General features: G+C 36.2%; 1 protein-coding gene across 2 annotated transcripts in view; it reads right to left on the bottom strand.

Moving 5' to 3' along the window:
• Positions 1-26,351, bottom strand: part of LOC123870913 (fatty acyl-CoA reductase wat-like) — a 46,452-nt gene that overhangs the window by 3,586 nt on the left and 16,515 nt on the right. For both annotated transcript variants that reach the window (XM_045914409.1, XM_045914410.1), the window contains exons 3-8: positions 9,665-9,758; positions 8,169-8,291; positions 7,288-7,442; positions 4,837-4,953; positions 2,378-2,487; positions 1,782-1,843 (exon numbers count right to left, since the gene is read on the bottom strand). In XM_045914409.1, the coding sequence (XP_045770365.1) occupies positions 1,782-1,843; positions 2,378-2,487; positions 4,837-4,953; positions 7,288-7,442; positions 8,169-8,291; positions 9,665-9,758 (661 nt within the window). The remainder of the gene's footprint in view (positions 1-1,781; positions 1,844-2,377; positions 2,488-4,836; positions 4,954-7,287; positions 7,443-8,168; positions 8,292-9,664; positions 9,759-26,351) is intronic.

The following is a 26,351-nucleotide window of genomic DNA, read 5'->3' as shown; positions in this document are numbered from 1 at the left end:
TTACAAGTATGCAACTAGATATTTATGATGATCCTTTTTTAACCGACTTCCAAAAAAGGAGGAGGTTCTCAATTCGTCGGAATCTTTTTTTAGAAATTGAAATTGTATATTAGTAGTTACCTACGCACTCTACCTATTTTGATAGGTACAATATTTTGTGCATATTTTGGCATTTTGATAGTGCATACGCTTAAATCCTTAATCCGTCTAAATTTAGTACCTACCTACCAAAATGACGACGCAAAAAAAAATGCAACTCAGACTTCAGTCCAAAGTTGATGCATCACCTTACCTAATTAATAATCAAACATTTAAAAATACATGAGACTTCCAATACAATTTGTGTGTTTATTTGTATGAAAAACCAATGTTTATTCAAATACCTAATTATTATAGGGTCATTGTATACAATAGACTCGCTGCACCGATCGACCTACACAATAATACTTAGTATTTATTAATTATAATCGTTACCCTATGTATATACTTAATAATAATCCTATGATTTATTATTTAACTACGACTTATAATTTTTCATTCGTTACATTTTAATTTTCTGTGTTCCTTAATTAATATTATTAATAATCCTATGATTTATTATTTAACTACGACTTATAATTTTTCATTCGTTACATTTTAATTTTCTGTGTTCCTTAATTAATATTATTAAATGCATTTTCTTCTTTAAAAACAATGAAATGGTCAACACTCAACTCTCCCTACACCCCGGTTTAAGAGTCCCTGGTGGTGAGGAAAGTTGACTATTTTCTCATTTTTGTTAAAATCTGTATAAAATTTTACAGTATTATTATATAAAAAAGGAATGATGCAAAAGTAAGGCTTAATAAAAACGCTAACGCTTGAAATTATTCTCCAATCTCTACAACCTATTTACAAGTGTAAATTAAAAATTTATAACACCCCCGAAAGTGAAGGTTACAGTAACTAGAAAAGAGCTGATAACATTCAAAAGGCTGAACCGATTTTCTTGGATTAATAACTAAGAACACTCTCGATCAAGCCACCTTTCAAACAAAAAAAAATTTAAAATCGGTTCATTAGTTTAGGAGCTACGATGCCACAGACAGATACACAAATACACACGTCAAACTTATAACACCCCTCTTTTTGGGTCGGGTGTTAATAAGAAAATATGACACTTTAAATAAAAAGTGGTTCAAGTCTTTTACACTACCCCTACCTACTTTTAGAATATCTTAGTAAGTCCAAATTCCAGGGGCGCCAGCCAGGTAACCTCCCAGTGTGCCTGGATGCTGCTGGTCCGTTTTGGATGCGTCCGAGGGGAAGAGCAGTGTTCGGGCCGGCGCGCCCCGGTAACATGGCTAATAATTTCTCTTCGGAGATATTGTTGGCTATGGCTAATGACCTGGCAGGGGGGGAGGTTTCTCCGCGTGTCCCTCTGACTAGCAGAGGGCACAGTGGACGAAGCGTAGGACGGGACACGGGCGACGTGCGCGTCCCAGGGTCGGGGGACGCACTTCGTTGGTGCGTCCCGGAGGTGGTGGGGACCGAGCAGGTCCCCAGTGGAGGGTCTGCCTCGGCAGACGTCGCTGGCTGAGTTGCGGTGTTTGCTTCGGCCGTTCCCGTGACCCAGTCGCCAGGCGACGCGCAGTAGCGCCGCTGGGGTTTAGTGGGTATTCCGGTCGCCTCTCGGCCGGCGAGTCCCACATACCCTCCCTCCGGGGGGGATGCGTAAATGCATTCCCCAGCATCAACAAAAAAAAAAAAGTCCAAATTCCAATAGAGACGTATACACTTACCCCGGTAGGACCGTAAACATTGTCGATCCATCCTTGAAGGGGTTCTCTCGCCGTCCCAATCACTGAAACAAAACACTGTTCTTGAATCAAATGTTTCATCTTGAACTAGCCGAAGCCCGCGACTTCGCCCGCATTCCTCAGCCAAATCCGTCCAGTAACACACAAACTTTCGCCTTTATAATATTAGTGTGATAGTGTGAAGTGTGATAAGTACCCATTCCTATCTATCCACGGAAAGAAGTTTAGTATAGCGCTCTTTCTGTTACGGAATCCCATACAAATGATAAAGACAAAAATGTCAGTGACCGGTGACCATTTTGTAGCCCGTTGACTGCAATCTCACCTGGTGGTAAGTGATGATGCAGTCTAAGAAGCGGGCTAACCTGGAAGGGGTATGGCAGTTTTCATTAATCCCATACTCCTTTGGTTTCTACACGGCATCGTACCGGAACGCTAAATCGCTTAGCGGCACGGCTTTGCCAGTAAATTCCAAACCCCTGCCGGGAATCAAACCCGGGACGTCCCACTAATATACTTTGCAATGGTTTTTAAAAATAAATGGTATTTGGATTAATACATATTATAATGGGTTTTACCTATAGACGGCCTAAACATGGCCACGGGAAGTCCCTTTGAGTATTTCTGTACTATGTCTTCAGCTGCCGACTTGGTATATGCGTACGTGTTTGGAAATTCCCCGAGCAATCTGAAAAGGATTAATAGTCATTTTTATTTTTTATAATTTAAGGTATGTACGTAGTTCTATGAACTTATTACGTCAAATGATTGTAGACCACCGACCTCTACTAATACAGGTACGCTGGACCTGCGGTTGCGGATCTGTTTTTGAAGGAACTTGATTTTTGCCATTTTGGCGCCGCTGATTGCAAAAGTGAACAGCAGTGAGTGAGTCACGTGAAACTAAATGTTCCGTAGAGTTCCCTAACTTCGTCTGCTTTTGACCGTTTTTTCAAATTTTCCGCCAATCGGATGTAAAAAAATCTGTTATGTCTGACAAACATCGTCCAATGGTAATAGTTCTTTTTATGTGTGTATGAAAGTGTACCTACTGTTTATAGTTTAGGCAAGCTAATGACCGTTAAAAAAATAGACGAAGTTAAGGTGAAATTCCAAACTTCATCTATGCATAGGAAATTTATTTTAAACATAATGCCAATTTTATCAAAAAAATATAAATCAGATAAAATTATTCAAAAGTCCAAATACACTATCTTAATGCCTTTTAATTTTATATATTTTATACTTTTATTTAGGTAGACGAAGTTAGGGCGTACTTTGTCCAAAATCGTTCTTAAATTCAGGGGTGGCACAAAGGTATCGTAAATAAAAATGAAATATGATGAATGAATTAAACACTTTAATCGTAGTAATCGTAAAACTGTCTTTTTCTTAGGCATTCTAATGCTAAATCCAACATGTCTAGGCTGTAAGCAACTGTATATGATCGTTTTTTCTTTTTTACGAATTCTCGATTCATGTCTAGAGTTTTTGGATTACCTGTAAATAAAATTAAAATAATCGACTATTGCAAATATAAATTTATAGTGGTATATTTTGTAATTGTTAATTTTCTTCAAATATTCATTTCTAGCACTTTTAGTTGGCGCATGTCTGTTAATAAAAGTTTTTTCTTATAAAATTTCTAGGTTTTGCCCGCGGCTTCGCTCGCGTGAACTTTGGTTTATCATAAATCCCGCGGAAACCGTGGATTTCAGGATAAAATATCCTCCTTCAGGAGTTCTCCTACATCACAAGTCTCAACTGTTTATCCTATTTGGCTGAAATTAGAAATGGAAATAAATTATACCCTGACTTAATACACAGGCTACTTTTCATCGTGAAAAAGCCATGGTTCATGCAGAATCAATAAAAAAAAAACAACATTCATGCAGGCAGCGCCACAGGAAAAACCTAGTAACTTTATATTTAAAGAAACCTTTTATTATCAAACATTAATTTAAAACACCTTAAATGCGCCAGAAATCAACTCTTTTATCAACTTACTTTACATTTTGTTATGTAGGAAATATATAGTTATTTATACAATATATCTACGTTTTGGTACTTATTCAGATACATAACAGTTTTAAATAGGAATAGAGGGTATAGAGTAAGAAAAAATACAGACCAGACTTTTTCATATAAGTATAGTACAAAAAAAAGTTCTTATTTTAATTTTGACGACCCTAAGGGCAGACGAAGTTAGAAAAACATCACATTACAGATTGTATCCTAACATTGTCTGCCCTAATATTTCTGTAGTTAACGAACATATCTGAATGATTTTTTTAATTTTGATAATAGATTATATGAGTAAACTGTAGTAAAGATTTAAAAAACTTACCTCCAAGCAGTATTGAGTAATGACACAAATTTTCGGGGTCGGTAAAAAAGAAGCGTGTGCGTGATCCGAAGATACTCACGATTGTGACAAAATGGCCATCAATATTTTGACAAATGACATTGCAATGGTGCCATGATTAAATATGTATACTTCCCAAATCACTACAATTAGTGTTTCCATAAAAGGAAAAAAAATATTGAATTTTTTAAATTTTAGCCGATGTTAGGCATATAAGTTGAAGTTAGGAGACTCTACGGTTAGTAAGACTACTTTCAACACGAAGACTAATTTACACAAAGGGTCAATTTCAATTCCCAGTACGCTCGGTGTCAGTGGGTTGCTTCGAATCGATACAAAAAACAACTGTCATTTTGTATGGTACACCTATTCCAGCGTCCTATCTATTTGTTTATGTACATTTCAGTGGCGTAGATAGTGAAATACCTACGAGTAACTACATTATTGATTTAGAGTGTTCTCAGATTAGCGTTTTTTTGCGCGTAGGTAAATTGCGCTCGTTTTTGTATGTACGCCTTTTGTGCGCTAATTGTACGAAATTTTTTATACCTATGCGCGAACCAAAGGACGAAGGAAAATTTCGAACGCGTTTTTCCTCTGGGATTCCGTTAGATAAGTGCTTAGGCATATATATAGATACCTACTAGTAATTACTAATTATAGTCATCTTACCCTGGAGTGATGCAATTGAGCGTTTTCTCGTCCATGTTTTCTACAAGGTCTATTAATTTGTCACCAGCCAGCGCGGCGTCGTAGAATTTCTCGTCAATTTCTTTTAACGGGCAATTGCTGTAACAAATGTATATTACTTAATTTAAAACGTATAGGTACCTACCTTAATTATTAAAATAAGTACCTATGTACCCTACCCTAGCACTTCTCCTTTCAGCAAAGGTTGCCTGGTAGAGATTGCTCCAAGCAATAAGGCCGCCTTTGCACACAATTGTTTTTTCTGTTTTCTTCTTTCTGTGTTAAGTGATCCTTTACATGTGTTTTTGTGTGCAATAAAGTGTTTCTATCTGTCTATGTTTATAAAAAGTCTTACGGAAAAGTTTTTGTTATACTCGTAAGACAGAAACATTTATTTTTATAAGTTTTTAGTGTTTTTTACCTACACTTCAAGGAAACTTCTAAATAATTTTTAAATACATATGCGAATAATAATAAAAATAAATATAAAAATGCGAAACCGACGGGAATCGAACCTGCGTCTTCGGGGTTCGCGCCCAATTATCTCGTTCAAAGAGCTGCATTGTAATAAACTTTAACCGATTTTAATGTTTGGTACAGAGTTAGCTTACATCCCGGGGAAGGACATATATGCTACTTTTTATCCTGGAAAATCAAAGACGGGATTCTTAAAGGCCCATCCGCTTAACCGGTTTATATGAAAGGTAAGTACAGAGGTAGCTTGCATCTCGGGAAATCAAACAGAATTTTTTAAAAATCTAAATACACGCGGACGAAGTTGTTGGCATCACAGATGATACTAAATATATAAATGTTTCGTCCACGCAGCTTACGCTGGCCATACACGATCAAGTTTACCGGTCAAGTTGTACCTACTCAGTAAACTTGGCGGTGTATGGCTATCAGTTGACTGAACGATGCCTACCTGTCAAATTTCATGATTCTAGGTCAACGGGAAGTACCCTATAGGTTTTCTTGACAGACACGACGGACGGACGGACGGCCGGACAGACAGACAGACAGACAGACAGACAGACAACAAAGTGATCCTATAAGGGTTCCGTTTTTTCTTTTGAGGTACGGAACCCTAAAAAGTTATAATCTCGTTATAGCAATGTGCCTACAAAAAAATTTCGTCTTTCCTGTTCGGCGAGTATAAACTTGACGGTGCGGTGTATGGCTATCAGTTGACTGAACGATGCGACGCTTCAAGACCGCTGCAATTTGCAAACTTGACGGTAAACTTGATTATGTATGGCTAGCGCTAAGCATGTGTACCCCAGCATGACCATGACTGAGTATATGGAACCAGGAGTTAGAGGATCAAAAAAAATGTTTAAGGCTCGTAGCAATGTGCCTACAAAAAATTTTTCGTCTTTCCTGTTCTACGAGTATTCAATAAACTCCATGTACCAACGACCTACACGTCACTATAGTTTGTTCTAAACAAGTGTTTTTATGGGATTTGATGGTTGACGTACGAAGTTGATGTTAATGCCACTACCAAGGGTTTTGTATTGGTCACTACTACGGTCAATACAACTACAATCTATAGTTCACGACGGACGACGTACAAGTACCATGCTACCCAGTTTGACGGCTTGTAAAAAACGATTTTTGATCGGAACAGCTATTCTAATGAACACAGCTACTGTTATGTTATTTTGGTTAATAACTGGAAATCAAATCTGTAAGGAGTAGAATGTAGATATACTACAGTCGTAAATTCTTGAGGATACACGAAGCTCTTCAGGTAACATACCCATAGATGACAAGCTTAACCGGAATATGGAGGAATCGTGGTTTAATCAACAACACCAAGCGCCGTCCGGCTCGTGCCTTAATATTCCCTATATTCATGTACGGAGTAGAAACATGGAGCATCAAGGCGATAGAAAGACAAAGCATAGACGCGTTCAAGATGTGGTGCTGGAGACGCATGTTGAGGAATCCTTGGATAGCCAAACACATAAACGTGGCTATCCTGTCACAGCTACGAGTAAAAATGCGACTTTCTACAAAACGGACATCATACGACGAGGGAGTGATAGTTTGGAAAAAAAATTGTGATGGCAACACAGAGGGCAAAAGATCGCGAGGCCGCTCACCAACCAGACAGGCAGACCAGCTGAAAGACTCCAAGTGCAAATTTCACACAATTGCAAGACTAGCCTCCGATAAAAGCATTTAAGCGGCACGAGGTTGCAGAAACACCAGGATCACCATCTTCAGAAATGAAGGAACGACTAGAGAGAGGGAGACTCAGAGAGATGGCATTTTAGGTAGGTAGATACAAGGGGGTGAGAACATCAAGAGAAAGAAAAGCGCTCCTACCATAAATTAACACAAAACAGACAAAGGGCAAATGAAAATTCTCTATATAGACTGGGAAACCTCGCTTCGCTCAATTATTATAATTGGTGTGTAACTTACCTATAAGCAGTAGAAATATGCACATAAGCCCGTAGTTTAGTACAAGCGCGGGCGAGGTGTAGCATATCCCTCGTGCCCCGTACGTTGATCTCGACAGCCGTTTTTAATGCTTCGTCAAAACGCACCGTAGCTGCACCGTGAAAGATAAATTCCACCTGCAAATATTTTTTTAATTAAAAAAATCATCTACTCAAATTTTCATCATTTGTCTTAAGTTAGATGGAAACAAAGGACACTATAGTGTGTTGATAAATACAGAAAAAAGCAGAGGAGAAAGTACTCTGCCTTGGGGAACGCCCGCGCTAATGTAAGTCCATTCAGAGGAAACCTCATCAGTTCGAACCCACTGCTGACGACTCAGAAGATAATATGAGAAAAACCATTTTCCTACTAATTGTAAGATGTTAAAAAACGCAGTATTGCTAGCACTATGAATATATTGTCATGATTCACAAAATTGAAAGCATTGCTAAAGTCCAAGTGTTACTAGTGTGAACTGTGATTGATCAATAGCGTAGCGAATACCGTCGGTAATTTTTGTGAGTGTCGTACACGTAGGTACTGTGTGAGGAAGCCTGGTTAAACGTCATCACCATCATCATCATTCATCAATATTGTCAATCGGTAAATGACCACGGCTGGAAATAGGTTTCTTGTATGGATCGCGCGCCACGATCTTGAGTCACCTGAATCTAGCGACTCCTTTTATGTCATCCAACCCCCGGTTTTATGACCCCAACGTCTACCGGCTTTTCGAACTATATTATGCCCTCCTCATTGCCACTTCAGCTTCGGAACCCGCTGAGTTATGTCGGTTACTCTGGTTCTCCTTCTTGGTTATACACTTGCATGCAAATAATGAGAAAGTTCCTCACAAATACCTCTTTAGTAATCTTCAATCTATCTTCTTCACTGATGCCCAAGTCCTTCTGTCCCACATCCCCTTCAATTATAACAATTTTTTCCGTGAAGTCTGGTAGCACCTTCCTTAATTTATCGTAGAGCTGTGAAAAAACAACGTTTTCAATCAGATTTGCAAGAAACGCTACACTTGCTAAAAGAGGTGGGTAAAAACAATTTAAGCAACCGGTCAAGTGCGAGTCGGACTCGCACACGAAGGGTTCCGTACCATCTTATAGTAATTTTTCGTTAACGACCTATACTTACCGCTACTTAGCAACATAAATATCTGCTAATAGCCGATGCCCGCGACTTCGCCCGCGTGGTTTTTCGAAATCCCATGGGAACTCTTTGATTTTCCGGGATAAAAAAAATAGCCTATGTGCTAATCCAGGATATTGTCTATCTCCATTCCGAATTTCAGCCAAATCCGTCCAGTAGTTTTTGCGTGAAGGAGTAACAAACACACACACACACACACATATACACAAACGTTCGCCTTTATAATATAATATTAGTATGATGTGATAATATGTTTCCTATAAGTAGATATCCTTATTTCTATATTATTTAAATTCATAAAAAGCTATGATCATTTGATATTCTGTGGACATCTTCAACGAACCTCGTAATGTACTATGTTAATTTGACTATTTAAACGCTTTTTGTTCTTAGTAGCAACTGTAAATGGAAAATTTTGGCTTCATGTGTATTTACATAGAGTACTTATTAATACCATACAAAGCAATGCTACAGATGTAATAGGCTAGGTAAAATACCTACAACCGAAACTATCAATCTATATTTTTCAGTAATCTGTCGATAAGTTAGCGATGCAATTGTTATTTGACAAGCGAGACTATACAATTTACAACAATAGGGATTATGTCTACAAGACAAATCAGTGACTATCAAACATCAAAACACTCGCTTAGTGTTAGCAAAGTAAGCTTTTATGAAATTCACTGAATTGACGTCATAAACATTTGCCATAATTTGACGCACTTTCTAACCCCGGACCCAAAAAGAGGGGTGTTATAAGTTTGACGTGTGTATCTGTGTATCTGTCTGTGGCATCGTAGCTCCTAAACTAATGAACCGATTTTAATTCAGTTTTTTTTAAAGGTGGCTTGATCGAGAGTGTTCTTAGGTATAATCCAAGAAAATCGGTTCAGCCGTTTGAAAGTTATCAGTTCTTTTCTAGTTATTGTAAAGTTCACTTGTCGGGGGTGTTATAAATTTTTAATTTACACTTGTTTAGATTTAAAATGTTAGCAAACTTAAAACTAACAGAAGGCGTGGATCTTACGAATTTTGGAAGACTTAATTATTCCTAAGAAATAATTTGTTTTTGACATAGGCATCATCCTAATTATACAAAAACGTTGCTAAGTAAGTTATCGGCAGACCTATCGCTTCGTCGCGTCGTCGGCGGCGGTGAAACAAGCGGCTTATTTTTAAAGAACTTTGCACAAACCTGGTCATCGAATTGTTCCTGTAACCTTTTTATAATTTCTTTATTCTTCTTTGGTCTTGTTAATAGATATAGCTTCTTTATATCCGGGCAAGATCTGTAACAAAGAAATAAAGTAGGTATTATTTATTATTAAGGTACGTGTTTACTAGTTTAAAGGTGCTTTGCCTGGGCGGAAGTTTTCATATTAGTTCATGACATTTCACATAATTTAACAAAAAATAAACAAGGTAAAGTTCAAACATTTTGAATTTTATTTATAAGTTTTTTTAGTATTAAGTTCCTATTAAATACTAAATAGCGTGCAAAAATAGGTAGGCCAGTGTTAATAACCTAATAATATAATAAATATAATATGAGTGGAAATGTCCCATAGCGTTTTGACCTCTAGTTACCTACTTGAGTTTCTGGGTTTTAAATTACGGCAGCGACGATAATTTTTTCGCAATTATTAAGATTTTGTTCCTACTTACTAAATAAGTAGTAACTAGTAAGTATAGTACTTATAGGTAGGTAGGTAGGTCATTACTGTAAAGATAAAAGTATCTAAGAGATTGAAAGGTATGAAACTAAAGTCTCTCTACATCGTATTCCTGATTACTAAGGGTCGTCACCCTTTTCTGTAATCATAATTTCTGATGGAGGTTTCTTAGAAAAAAATGGGTTGGCTTTCAAATCGTGACGTAATGGTAGGTACCTACGACTCGCCTAATAGGACATTTAATTTCTAGGTTTTACAATTTTTATCAAATGTTAGTGATAATAAACGTGATAATGAATTTTCACAAGATCCGAAATCTCAAATGCCTAACAAGTAAAAAATAAGAATTTAAAAAATTAAAAACACTACTGCCCTACCACATTCCCTACCTACTTTTTTTTTAAATAGTCAGTGTCAGTCGAAATTATGGACCTAGGTAAGGATCCTAACGGTACTACATTCATCCAAATGTGTTTAGGAATTTAGAAGTTATGGTAGAATAAAGAACCTCACATACATACATACATTTAAAGTGCATGTAACATGAATCCTGAAAACATGAAAACATTACACTTACACTCTTTTTTAACCCCCGACCCAAAAAGAGGGGTGTTATGAGTTTGACGTGTGTATCTGTGTATGTATCTGTGGCATCGTAGCTCCTAAACTAATGAACCGATTTTAATTTTGTTTTTTTTTGTTTGAAAGGCGGCTTGATCGAGAGTGTTCTTATAATCCAAGAAAATCAGTTCAGCCGTTTGAAAGTTATTAGCTCTTTTCTAGTTACTGTAACCTTCACTTGTCGGGGGTGTTATAAATTTTTACTTTACACTTGTTTTGGGCTGTCATGTTTTCAATAAAAATAGTATGAATGACGTCGGTTCTTAGGTAGGTAAGTACTTTATCGTATCTTGCAGGCAATATTTTTCCTTGAAGCGGCTATCCATCCACTTATCGGGCATAACTGACGTCGTTTAACCGTGAGAAAGCATAATCCATCGTGGATCACGTACTTGCGTATCACAAAGTACACGCGAGCTGCATGGTAATGTCCTCACGCGCGGTTGCAAGTGGACTGCGTAATTCCTGTGATGGACACACTAAACCGACACACCTTAAGGTTTGAAGGAAAACGAAGAGATTTTGACTCGGAAGGATTAATCTAGTTGATATCTCACTCACTTTACCAGGCTCAGGTTCGGTCTTGCATGGGATACTGTCGCCTCCTCTGTGATGGATCTACCAAGTACCAACTCGGTGAATTTAGACTAGATACGTAGATCGCCGCGCCCGAATCAATCACTAACTCAAGTGAAATTGCTGAGTCTACACACCGTCACAATGTTTTTTGTTTAATAAAAATAGCGAGCAAACAAGCAGGCGGGTCACCTGATGTTAAGTGATTACCGCTGCTCATGAACATTTTGCAGTACCAGAGGAACCGCCAATGCGTTGCTGGCCTTTCAGGAATTTGTTGTTCCGCCCCTTTAATAACCCCATGTTGTAATCTAATGGAAACACCGCAGAAGGGAGTTGATTCCACAGTTTGCATGTGCGTCATGCGTGGATAAAAGGATATTGCACAACGGGCGGTCGAAGTGCACCAGGCACCCAGGTGGCAAGGGCATGTGTCGCCTGCCTATCGATCTTCTATCTGGAGAGTGTACTCATGAACTCCATAATCTTGTTCCTCCTTCACCGTTCTATTATAGAACAACGAGAAATCGTGAGCGTTGGCGGAGGAAGGAAAACGAAAAGATTTTGAGTCGGAAGGATTAACCTATAAGTAGGTAGTTATAGTTGATATCTAGGTACGATTCCCTACGGCGCATATTTGAAAAAAAAAACAAGATTTTGACCGAGACAAAAACTAAAGATATTCTAAGATATTTTGGAAATACTGTGCAGTATCCTACTCCCAGGGCCATAGGACGGCATGTACGAGTATGTAGATAGAGTAAGTAGTAAGTACCTACTATGGTGAGATACAGGCTCAGATTCTGAGTGCTCCTCGGTGTTTTAAAACAAATAAAGGAAAAAATGTTACATTTTTGAATTCTCTTTCCGGGTTTTGATCCACCTTTAATTTAATTTACCTACTCTACCTACTACTAATACTAAAATTATTTAAAAAATGTGAAAGTTTGAATTTTTGTTACCCTTGACGCTACAATAACTAAACCGATTTGGTCTGAAATGTACAAGTCATATAATAAACTTCTAAATTAGTTGTGTAGTACGTATACTAAATACCTAATTACATAAAAATTCTAATCACGTTTAAAAAACAGAATACAAAAGATGCACTTCATAAAGTGACTAGCGTACCTATTTAGGTTACAAAACAAGCGGAAATCTGAACGATTGCATTATTTTGTGATGGGGAAAACCTACAATGTATTCTTATTTATCAATAGGTATAGAATACAATGGGATGACTTTGTTTAGTATACAAGAAGGTGCTAAAGGTGCTAAATACATATAAGTTAAAGTACAGCTCCACGAGACGATGTGATGAAAATATCAAAGATTTTAAAAATCTCTTCTTACGCTGGTATTCATAGTCAAGATAGGGGTTTTCTTAGGGGACGATTCAAACGACATGTGTCATATTCAACCTTTATGCATTGCATTATGGTTGTGTAATGTGTATGCTACATGTCATCTGAATTTCGTGCTCTAAAGAAGTATATGACTTCCGGTGTTAATGTCTACTCGAATGTAAATACCAGCCAAGTTTGAATCAGACTCGCGCACCGACAGTTCTGTAGAACCTTAGAAAAAAATGTGTACTACTCATGTAATAACCAGCTTATGCACGTGACTTAGGCCTCATTCGTACGAGAGCTTTTTTAACGTCTGTTAAAAAGCGTTCAAATTGAACAAATGTATTCTCAAGTATCTGTTCACACGTCAACGCTTTTTTTTCGCGCACTGTTGTATTTCCAGCGCAACGCCGGGTTTTAACGCGACGCTTTTTTAACACTCGTGTGAGTTAGGGCTTAGTCCGTCTGGACACAAATTTCAAACCCCTATTTTTAACTCCCAGGGATTGAATTTTCAAAAATCCTTTCTTAGTGGATCATCGTCACGAAATCACGACACGAAACGACGTCTACGACCACGTCATGTAAGTAGTGACGTATATACATAGATATGTACGTATATGTCACAGATCATTCCCTAGTGATCTGTGTATGTAGCTGCTTGCATGAAAGCTATTTCTACATGCCTCTTAGCCCGATCCGTCCAAGTAGTATCTACCTAGATGCTAGTTTCGTTTACTTACATCACTTAATCAGAAAACGTTACAATATAATTTACTAATTGATGCACCCGGCTTCGCTCGCGTGGAATAAGATATACAATACCTATACACATACATAGGTAAGTACTATAATAATGACATAGCGTTTAAGTACTAGGTTACTTTTGGATAAAGAAGCTTTCTAATGGTGAGAGAATTATTAGGATCGGTTCAGTAGTTTCAGAATGTATCGATTACAAACAAACTAATCTTTCCTAAATACCTTTAAATATTATAGCAATATAGAATATATCTACCTAGCCTAACTTAGTTTTGATTAAGAATCTCATCTCTACCTACCAAGGCTATAGGCATGCACCTACGTCATCTAAATATATTAACAAAAGTATAATTAATGGTCAAACTCCAAACGATTAAAAAGGTATGTACTAGTTAGTAAAAACTAGTTAATTTTCTGAAATCAAAACAAAAAACCTGTTTTACCCGTTTACTCTTCATCTCGCTTAGTTCGCGATCTTACGCGACTTCGTCCGCGTGGATTTAGGTTTTTCGAAATCCCGTGGTAGCTCTTTGCTCTTCTCTTCTTTTCCGGGATAAAAAGTAGCCTATGTGCTAATCCAGGATATTATCTATCTCCATTCCGAATTTCAGCCAAATCCGTCTAGTGGTTTTTGCGTGAAGGAGTAACAAACATACACACACACACACACACAAACTTTCGCCTTTATAATATTAGTGTGATAGTGTGATTATCGATGCACGTCATCGATCATTCATCATGATCAACCCACTCTCAAACTGAGAAGGGTTTTGGCTTGGCACGCTGGCCAAGTGCGGATTGAAAAACTACACACGCCTTTGAGAACATTTTGAAGAACTCTCAGGCATGCAGGTTTCCTCACGATGTTTTCCTTCACCGTCAGGCAATGGGTTGATCATCATCATCAAAGTTAGTAAATTTGCTTGTAGGAAGTAATCTCTGAAACTACTGAATCGATTTTTGAAAATTCTTTCACCAAAAGAAAGCTACATTATTCCTGAGTGAGGCTACTTATATTTTATTTTCAAAAGATCTCTGCGAAAATTGTAATAAGCTACCCGTGAAAAGTCGGGGCGGGTCGATAGTCAACTAAGTATATAAACTCATTTCGCAAACATCAAGGGCATCACCTCACTGTATGTTTTTACGCTGTGGTATTGCCACAAGTTACAAGTTAGTTTTTAACCCCCGACCCAAAAAGGGGGGTCTTATAAGTTTGACGTGTGTATCTGTGTATCTATCTGTGGCATCGTAGCTCCTAAACTAATGAACCGATTTTAATTTATTTATTTTTTGTTTGAAAAGTGGCCGATCGAGTTTGTTGTTAGCTATACTTAATCCAAGAAAATCGGTTCAGCCGTTTGAAAGTTATCAGCTATTTTCTAGTTACTGTAACCTTCACTTGTCGGGGGTGTTATAAATTTTTAATTTACACTTGTACAAATTGTAATTGTTATTGTAAAACTGGGTAAGCTGTATAAAGTAAGTATAGTAGATGATAGATACGAGTATATATAAATTACGTTAGTTTTATAGAATTCGGGGCATCTAGGTGACGTAATTTTTTCCCAATAATGGTTCTGGTTTCTAAACGAACGGTACAACACAATTAATTTGCATACTTACCTACCTACACTATAATATTAAAGCCCTTACGTATAAAAATTTGCATACTGCTTATTAGTTCCGCGTGTCATAGATTAAAACCATTTTCATTTTAATAAGGCACTATTCATAGACTAGGTATAATATAATTATGTACTTAGTACTGTATAATATGATTCACCTGTCATCCTATTAGTTAGAGGTCCCCGTAATCGAACCGCCAACCCATCCAGAAATAAGGCTGACCTTTTAACCACTTGGCATCATCATAATCATATTTCACGCATCTCTAACTTTTAAGACAACGTGAACGGGGCAAGTGGCAACGAATACTATAAAATACGAAAGTGAATTTGTTTGTTGGTTTGTCCCTCAATTACGTCGCAACATGGCAACTAATTAACAGATTTTTTTTGAATGCTTATAGTTAAAGACCTGGCGAGTGACATACGATACTTTTCATCCCAGAAAATCAAAGAGTTCCCTCGGGATTTTTAAAAAACTAAATCCCCGCGAACCAAGTCACAGTCATCCGCTAGTATAATAATAGAACATAATAATATATTTTTACTAACCTATCCTAACCTACCTTCGCGTCAATAACCTTCGCTGAATAATTTCAATAATAAACTTTTAATGAAAACCGAAAATATGGAGGTTAGCTTCTTGTTATCTGTAAGTATTCAAATTAAATTAGTCAGTTATTAAAATATTCGTATGTTAACAATCACGATTGGTCGTAAACAACTCCAAATTCAAATGTCGCATAGAGGTGTTTATTACTAGAATAGGTTGAGGCGGTTTTGGGGAACAACCTATTCTAGTAATAAACTGACTGTCGAATTACTGAACAAGAAGACCAACAGGCCAGGAAACATCTCTGCCTATTTCTATCGATACAAAATTGCCTGCACATACTATTTGTATTTAGTAAATTGGTGGTGGACTTGCTTTTATTGTATTTGCCAACAGTTTATTTTCCATAACATGGTGCAACTCTTATACAACTGAGAAAGTCCCGTCAAAATAGGTTCATCCACTTCGAAGATTAGCCCATTCAAACAGACAGTCACTTCAATTTTATTTATTAGTACAGATGTATAGAAAGAAGTACGTCTACGTAAAAATAGTTATTAAATCAAATTCTTTTTGGTACCCTTTTTTCACGCCTGACGCATGAGGTCTGCTTCTCTACTCTCTAGATTCTATAGCTCAATGGATATATAGGTACATTGGTAACCATAAAAAATATATGCGTGCTGTTAAATTGGAACGGAATCCAGTACATTATAGTCAATGTATAGTATTTGGATACTAACGGCCGAAATCCATACTTCCTGTTGTTGACTTACGAGTATAAATAACACGGACATACACGATCAAGTTTAACGTCTAACTTGCAGCGGAGTTGAAGCTGCGTCTAAACAACTGATAGCCTGTACTATTATTCATACTAGCCTTAGTAATACTAATATACTAATCCATACTAATATTATAAATGCGAAAGTGTGCCTGTCCGTCTGTGTGTCTGTCTGTCTGCTACCTTTTCACGGCCCAACAGTTTTACCGATTCTACCTAAATTTGGTACAGGGTTAGCTTATATCCCGGGGACGGACATAGGCTACTTTTTATCCCGGAAAATTAAAGAGTTTCCACGGGATCTTAAAAGTCCATCTGTTATTTGAATTTTAGTGCAGAGGTAGCTTGCATCCCGGATGTATCCCGTAAAAATTTTTTTCAAATTTTTATCCCGTAAAATCAAAGAATTCCCACGGGATTTTTAAAAACAAATCCACGCGGACGAAGTTGCGGTCATCATAATATTATATTATGTTATAATCTGATAGCAACACACTCAGTTTAATTTATTAGATAAGGATGAAATAATAATTAATAACAATATTCACAAATAATAAAAATTATAAAAATAAAATTATAAAACGAAAATGTCATCCAATATACACACTTAAGTTAAGTTTACTGGACGCCGATTCACTGCAAACTTGATTGGTAAACTTGATCGTGTGTGCTAAGTGTTACGGAACAGCTAAAAAAAGTGCAAACATGGTTAACTCAATATCGTACTTACAAACTTACATCATATTCATCGTACGGAATCCTCTCCACGCGAGTTCAATTCGCACTCGTCTGGTTTTTTTCTTTTACTTTTCACATTCAACACTTGAGATATTTTTACCATAATAGCTACCATCAACGCACAATAAATGGTACACGACTCGCATTCAAACAAATTGAAAGATATATTGATGTAGGACATAGCTATGTCATGAATAAATTTCTCTCCAGGATGCAAGCTATCTTTGTACTAAACCACAGAATAGGTACATAATAATGGAAACATAAAAACAGTTAAATGGATGGGCCTTTAACAATCCAGTGGGAACTCTGATTTTTCGGGATTAAATGTAGCCTATGTCCGTTTCCGGGATGTAAGCTAACCCTGTACCAAATATCAGAATTGTTTAAACGGATGGCCGTGAAAAATTAGCAAACAGACACAGACTTTCGCACTTCGCATAAGGTATCTAGAATATTAAGTTAGACCTTATAGAATTTTAGTTTCAAGACATCGAAATATCCGCTGTTCTTGAATGGATTATAAGTATTATAATATTAATTAAACCTATTATAATTTTTTTACATAGCAAAAAATAATTATGCTAGCAATAACATTAACGTTTCAAGTCTGTCGAATCATTATCAATGACCTCACTTAAATTTTTATGTTTGGTTTTTTTTTGCTGTTTTAAGTTCTTGACTGCGATCTCACGTGCTGGTAAGTTATGATTTAGTCTACGATGAAAGCGGCATGGATGTTTTATTCTCAAACTCAAAACTCAAACTCGAACTTAAATCATTTATTCAAAGTAGGTATCTACTATTGTACTCACGATGGTCAGAATTGTTAGATTTGTAAGATGATACGGTGGTGATAATTAATTACGTAAACTTAAAACTAAAGCTACGAGGATTCTAATCGCGCCCAGGTCTGAGAAGAGCCCACAACAAACTCAGCCTCCGGGTATTGCTTTTTAACCGACTTCAAAAACGACGAATTAAGAACCTCCTCCTTTTTAAAAGTCGGTTAAAAAGGGATAGCAATACATTTACACTGTCATGTCAGTTTAGTTTAGAGACAGAATTAGCTATAGTGTTCTAAGGTTCGTTTATACGTACAATTTGTTTATAGTTGAATAGATTAATTAATTACAACGCAAACAAAACACAATAATCGACGAGAATCATTGTTTTTTGCGCTCATATCGTTAAGTGGAATATCCACTAGCAAATAACAATAAAACATCCAGGCTTAACTCTGCTCCGATCAGCCACTTACTATGTATGGAGTCTAAACACTAGCTTCAAGTCAATTTCTGCAAGCTTTTAGGGTTCCGTAGGCTATCCTGAGACGACTCTAACCTGACGTGGACGGAACCGCTGGTTTTTTTAGTGGGTATGCTATATGAATGCAGCATCAAATGCATTGCTAGTGAGCCCCACATACCTGCTTTTGAGCAGCATGCGTAATTGCGTAATAAATGCGTAACAAGCATGCGGAAAAAAAAGGTTCCGCAGGCTGAGGATGCCATAGGGACTATTAGGTAGTAAGCCTCCGCCTGTCCATCCGTCTATCTATCAGCGGGCTACTCATGAAGCGTAATAGGTAGAGTGTTCAACTTTTCAGAGTTGTATTTATATTGCCGCTGTAACAACAAATATAAACTGTAAAAAACCGGTTAAGTGCCAGTAATAATGTTTTTGGAGCCGGTGCCAATTAGGTTATCCTGGAATTGTCTATACTTCATATTTTTCTGAGACTCCACTTACACCTCATTGGTCATCCGTCCCCAAAAAATATTATCACAAAACTACATTAACATGCATAACATATTCGGTAATAAAATAAATTAATTTTTAATTTTTAGTGTTTGTGGTTAGGTATTGAAGTCGGTTTTAATTTTATTTTTGTTTTTTTTATTTGACAATAATTTTTAGTGACCCCATTATTAAAAAGATAATAAAAAGACGGATAATTGTAAAATGGCCGCCATGCAAAAAATTTAAAAATTACAAAGTGTTACATCTTGTTCGATGATACGGAACGAAAGATTTTTAGTACCTACTTAGTACTTTTTTTTTTTTTATTCAGTCCATAAAACTGACTACAGTTGGAAAAAATAAATACAAGATGGACAAAGATACATGTGCGCAATTGTGTCTTCTCGATGTGGACTCGGCATGCACTATTAAAGTATGTAGGTACAAAACTACAGCGCAACACAAAATAAACTTAACAAACAAGGAACAAAACCTAATCCAGAACAGCTAATAACAAAATAGGAAAAACCTTATACAAACTACTTTCTAACAATTACTTATCTGTGTACTTAACTTACTTTTTATACTTGGTATATTGTCACAGAAGATATCTATAACATCTCTGTAACTATTTGCACTATGTACTTACATTAAATAAAGCGTTTAACCTTTGTACTCTTAACCTATAGAACTAAAACTATCTAACAGCAGGTTTTATTGCTAATGGACACTCGCCTTAGGCTGACATTGAACTAGCTTCACCTTCAGCCATGACGCGTAAATTACTTTATATTATTGCAAGCCCTGACCTCCGAGTTCTAGTAACATACTAGCTGAGTCGCCCTGGCTTTGCTCAGGTGGACTTAAGCTTTATTGTGTAATTTATTATCAGGCGAATTTACAAAAAAGTCTTCTTTCTTAGCCTTTGTTAATCCATTGTTAGACATAGGCCTCCTCACGTGCACGCCATTCCTCTCGGTGTTATGCGAGCCTCCTCCAAGTTTTTCCCGCCAACTTGGTAATGTCGTCTTACCAACGGGAATTTACAAAAAGTCACTTTTTGTAAATTCTTTTTAACCCCCGACCCAAAAAGAGGGGTGTTATAAGTTTCACGTGTGTATCTGAACCTGTGTATCTGTCTGTGGCATCGTAACTCCTAAACGAATGGACCGATTTTATTTAGTTTTTTTTTTTGAAAGGTGGCTTGATCGAAAGTGTCCTTAGCTATAATCGAAGAAAATCGGTTCAGCCGTTTGAAAGTTATCAGCTCTTTCTAGTTTTCTTATAGAGGATTTTGTGTCGGTGGTTTTTTTTTAAATTTTAAGTTATTTCTTTAATAACTGCACTAGAGAAACTGACTGACTGACATAATCAACGTACAGCTCAAAACCTGGATCTAGAAACCTAAAGTTTTGCATATACCTACCCACATAACGAGATGAGAAGAGTAAGAAAGGATTTTCAGAAAATTCTTCCAATTGAACCGAGGCGGTTCAATGTAAGTTGAACCTATTGGTCATATTGTAATTAATCATATCAACCTGTCAGTTTACGATCAGCATGTATGTGTGAACTCAGAGTGTACAATTAGTATCTTAGAGCATTACAAGCTGCTCATATAATATTCTAGTCTCAAGTTCGTTATCCTTCTATAAGGTTATGTCATAATGGTACATCGATGTAATTATATCACTGTAATGGTACAAATAATATGTACAACTAGCTGATGCCCGCGACTTCGTTCGCGTGGATGTAGGTTTTTAAAACTCCCGTGGGAACTCTTTGATTTTCCGGGATAAAAAGTAGCCTATGTGCTAATCCAGGGTATAATCTATCTCCATTCTAAATTTCAGCCCAATCCGTCCAGTAGTTTTTGCGTGAAGGAGTAACAAACATACACACACACACACACACACACACACACACACACACACATACAAACTTTCGCCTTTATAATATTAGTGTGATGTAAGGTGATAAGGTAATGTCTCGATAGCTCAACGGTTGAGGGGCGTACTGAATTCCGAAAGGTCGGCGGTTCCCACCCGTTGCACTATTGTCGTACCCACGCCTGGCACAAGCTTTACGCTTGATTGAAGGGGAAAGGGGAGTACCTATTTAGTCATGATTGCCCTGGCTAATATTTTTTTTTTTTTTTTTTGAAAATGAAAAATATCTTTATTTACACTTAACATTGCCTTAAAATAAACAACGATAACAACTGCGTTAGTTAAGTACAAACTGTGTTGCAGTTGTTAACGCCCACCTCCAGATTAACAAAATTAGGTACTAAAGACAAGAAAAATAAATATATATATGTAACAATCTTAAAAATCAATGAATATTGTGTTAAGTTAATATGCATGTGTGTGTTTGTGTGTGTTTGTGTGTGTGTGTGTGTGTGTGTGTGTGTGTGTGTGTGTGTGTGTGTGTGTGTGTGTTTGTTTGTTTGTATGTGCATGCAAGTGTGAATGGATTATTTCAAAGTTACGATGTCCTCCGTGTCCCTATAAGAGAGTGATTTAAGCCATTGAGATATAAGTATTTTACAGGTTCGTTGATTAGCAGAGTAAATATTTAAGTGATAATTTACTTTGTTGTATAATATTGGGCTAGCATAGCAAAAATGTTTACTTGCTAGTTCAGTTCTGCAAGATTTGATCTGGCATACCTTATCGGATCTTCTTTTACGATGGTCCAACGTAGGATCATAGTGCGTTTGTTTGTGTTTGCGTAAGATTACTTGGAGTATGTAGATCTGTCGCACCGTTAGAACATCGCATAAGCCATACAACTCACGGGTTGAAAATAGAATAGGTTTCCCTAGCATCACTTTAAGGATAGCTCTTTGAGCTCGCTCAAGTCGTAAGAGTAGTGTTTTTCCGCAATTACCCCAGATTGTTTTAAAAAACAGCAAAAATGTATTAGGGTCACGACAAATCACCGTGACGCGGCGTCGACGGCCGTCGTCGCGTCGTCGTAGTAAAATGTTGCGGTGAAATTCACGACGAAATAGATGGTTTCTTTTCTTTATGGAATGCACAATACAATGCCGTCACTATGCAAGTGGTAAGATATAAGGCCCTAACAGGTCATTGTAGACTAAATAGACACATGTACTTACTTAAGCTAGGGTACATCTATGGTACGGAACCCTTCGTGTGCGAGTCCGACTCGCACTTGGCTGGTATTTACTATCATTTTAATGAAAACTACTGGGCCGATTGTAATGCAGTTTTTTGCTTAAGTAGGTATATAAGCACGATTATTAGGTTGGTAGTTTCCGATGCCTCTTGGCAGATTCTCAGATTTGAAAACGGTTATTTTTATAGGCACATTTTTTTATAAAATGGGTTATTTTAAATTTAATTAAGCATATCTAATTGGTAATTGTTAATTGTTAAAAAATTAAATTAAAAAAAGAAAAAAATTACATACTTAGTACAACTTTACGGCTAGGTATAGCCCTTTTGTTTTGAATAGTTTAATTAACTATAATAAATTATTTACAGTGGTGTAGGTATAATGTATCTAAACGTAAATATTTTATTTTTGTTCTGTAGGAGTTAATGTTGTTATAAATATAAATAAATACCATTTAAATAAATAAATATTAAATTAATATACTTTATGTATATGATTCTAAGAATATTGAATAACAATTATTTCTGTTGAATATTAATTATTATTACTAGAGATATATTTTTGAAATCTATAAATTCAAACACAACAAAACATGGCCTTTGAGTTAAAAAAACCATGATTGTATTATTTTTATCTCATGATTGCATTTTTTTTAATGATAATTTTATTTATATCTAGGTACCTACTTTAATTTTGTTTGTTTACATTCGCCAAGTAAAATTAAGATGATGCAGGCTATGTCAAAAATAAATTATTTTCTTACTAAATAGGTGGTAGGGTTGCCACTTCTTGATTTACGGGTTATCAACATCAAAAATACGGGGTTTAGATTTTTTTATGAGAGACAGTGTTTTACATAGATAGGTATGTTATTCAATTTGTTTGATAAAACACTTTTTAAAGCTCTTCATTTTGTAACACAAATGTATAAAAATCCTAAAATTACATTTAACTTGTAATTCCATCTTCACAGTATCAATATTAAATATTGAGTCGGTTTTGGCTACGCGGGTATTGGTCCACGCATTGCCGCACAAGGAAAATTTTCCCGCATTTTATTTTCCTGAAATACTCAAAAGGTTAACGCTCACTGAGATTTGCGTCTTTGTCATTTGTATGGGATTAGGTACGTATCAAAAAGAGCCCTATACTAACTTCTTTCCGTGAATAGAGATTTCTTTTTCCGAAACCGTAAAACGGAATCCGGATCTAGTGCGCAACCTCTCATCACACTCACTAATCCACGCGTGCGAAGGTGCGAGCATCGGCTAGTACTAAAATAGAGATAGGTTCAGGTCGAGAATTCTTGGATTCGAATCGCATGCAATAGGCTGTAGGTAAGTAAATAGGTACGTAAAGAGTCTTAACCGGAAACCGTTAAACGCCCAAATAAACACAACTAAGTAGATAGAATTCAAAAAACAAAAACCTTCCTTAGCCCGGCAATGAAAAATTATATCTACCAATTACAATTTTCTCCTGTTTTTTGAAGTCCAAAGTATTATTTCACAACCGACGAAGGCTATAGACGCGTGACAAAGGACGTACGCGCCTTAAATTACAATAGAAATTACAATGTTACTAGTATCTACTAGTTTAGCAATTTTGCATAAGAATAATTCAAGTTCCTTTAAAAAAACAACTTCAAATCTAAGGCGTCAATGTAAAAAGTAATTAGCGTTATCAATACCTACGAGGAACTTTAAAACGACTTAACTTATATTGGCGGAACTTTGTTGTGTTTTTTTTTTTTTTTGTAGTTTTTTTCCAACCCTAATTTAGAAAAAAAAATTCCAACCCTAATCTAAATAGGTACATATATGTAAAATGTATATGTAAAAAGGAAAGGCTGACTGACTGATCTATCAACGCACAGCTCAAACTACTGGACATGAAGATAGCTCGAGATAAGGTAGATATCCGCTTAGAAATAATTTTTGAAAATTCAACCCCTAAGGAGGTAAAACAGGGGTTTGAAATTTGTGTAATCCACGCGGACGAAGTCGCGGGCTTAAGCTAGTTAGGTATAATGCAAACGAAGTCGCGTACATATGATAATGTTAAATAGAATTATAAATAAAGAATTTGCTAATTTATAAGTAACATCGTTTTGTAGATATAAGTTAGGTACCTACTTCAGACCCTACAATGTCAAGATACTTCATGTTATGACTCCATACAGAACAAACATGTAAACTTACTATTAGACCTAAATATTGACATGGTGAGATCACTTAGGTACCTACGTGTTGATGATTGTTTACGTGCCCCTCAAAACTCAAAATGAAGGTATTTGTGATAAGAATCAGTTGTCTTGTCAGTGGTTTGGTAGTGATTCCCGTCAGAGGTTTGGAATGTAATTTCTAAATTTCCGGTCTGGTCTGGTGGTAGGCTTCGGCCGTGGCTAGTTACCACCCTAGCGGCAAAGCCGAGCCGCCAAGCGATTTAGCCTTCCGGTACGATGCCGTGTAGAAACAAAAGGAGTATGGGCTTAAAGAAAAACTGCCACACCTCTTCCAGGTTAACCCGCTTCTATCTTAGACTTAGTCATCACTTATCACCAGGTGAGTTGCAGTTAAAAGCTAACTTATATCTCAATTTAAAAAAATATACCTACTGTTGAAAGTGAAAATTTTCCACGACAGGAGTTTTATAATATTCATTTAAAAGTCATAGGTATTTAACAAACAGTAACGCACGAATCACGATGTTATTAATTATTACTAGTTCTACAATTCAATATAAGTGCATAATCTACACCGCAGATTTATGGGGAATTAAATAATAATCGCTTAGTGAAACAGGTTACGTTTTATCTCTAGAAGTTGAGATATACAATACCGTGCACAGCTACTACATCTATACTACGTTTTAAAAAAAAGTAAAGTTGGTAAGTTAGGATCTAGATTAATTTAGATTTAGAATGCACTATATCGCAGTTATATAGAGAGGCATATTCGCCCAGCGAATAATCTCTTAAAATAAAGATTAGAACAAAAAAGTTAAGATGTAGAATTTCCAGAAGTAATGATACGGTTCTGAAAATTCTTTTACTGGTAAAAAGTTACATTATCCCTGAGTGCAAAGACTTTACAAAATTCCGTCTCTAGAAGGTAAAATGGGAATTGGTAGAAGTGAAAAAAAAGAACTCTTATGGTGAGACTGTAAAAGATTGTATCTCCCTTTCAGAATGAGTACCTACCTAAAGGAGGCTTTTTACAGTGGGAAAATTTCTTAGTTTCATTTTATTTCATTTTTTATTTGGGTTTACAAACAACGACACAGTATTATTTATTTAAAGGTTTTATATCGTAATTCGTATAACCACATAACACTTATTACTGTGGCGTCAACGACGTATACGACCAAGTAGGTACATATATTATTAATATAATATTAAGTGGACTTAGTGAATAAAACCTGCATGTTATATATTAAGTAGGTAATTAAAATAAACAAGTGGTAGTTTTTCAAAAATTTCGAGATTATACAAGTAGATTTTAAATAATATGCACGTTAAATTAGCAGAATATTTTGTTAGAACTGAACACAATATTACCAAACATACTCTTAGTTATGAGTGTATCTATTTTAAAGTCATATTTAAGCAATTAAGACTTTAATCTTTATCTTTTTATCTTTTGATGAATATTTTTGCAATATTATTAAAGCTTTTTTATTTATGTTGATTGCAGATCATGAAATTTTTAATAACATTGCTAACATTATTATCGTTGTTAACTCATTTTAGTTATTTATTTCCTGAGCAATTTACATATAAATAATATTATGTTTCGTCCACGATTTTTGTACTCTATTGCCAAATCATTCAGACTCAAAATGCCTTTATCTATAGTACCTACTATTATTATTATTATTTTTTTTTTTTTATACACAGGAAATGCCTAACGCATACCCTTCCGTCAGGGGAAACGGAGGGGTTATGTGGGGCTTGCACCCACTAAAACCTGTGTTTGTTCCTCAACGAAGCTACTTTATTCAGAAGTAACATGGGTTATCTTATATTATTACGTTTTCGGTCAAAAATGAAAGGTAAATACCTATGGGCTTTTTTTTTCACCCCCGCAAAGTTTTTTAAAAATTCCACTCGGGTCAAGCCATTGTCATTGCCATCAGCATGTACGTACAGCATGTAGGTAGGTAACCTATGCTTTGGCATCTCGGGAGTAGATGAAAGTAGGTAAGTAGGATATGTACGCAGACTGTACATTTATGTATTATTTATTAACACTAATAACATCCCTGTATTCTAATTCAGGGAGAGAAGTCAGTATAGGTCTCTCTTTGTTA

The sequence above is a fragment of the Maniola jurtina genome, chromosome 13, assembly GCF_905333055.1.
Source record: "Maniola jurtina chromosome 13, ilManJurt1.1, whole genome shotgun sequence".
In the NCBI taxonomy this organism is placed as follows: domain Eukaryota; kingdom Metazoa; phylum Arthropoda; class Insecta; order Lepidoptera; family Nymphalidae; genus Maniola; species Maniola jurtina.
The sequence above is the reverse complement of the archived record's forward strand: the minus strand, read 5'-3'. Positions and strand labels throughout refer to the sequence as shown.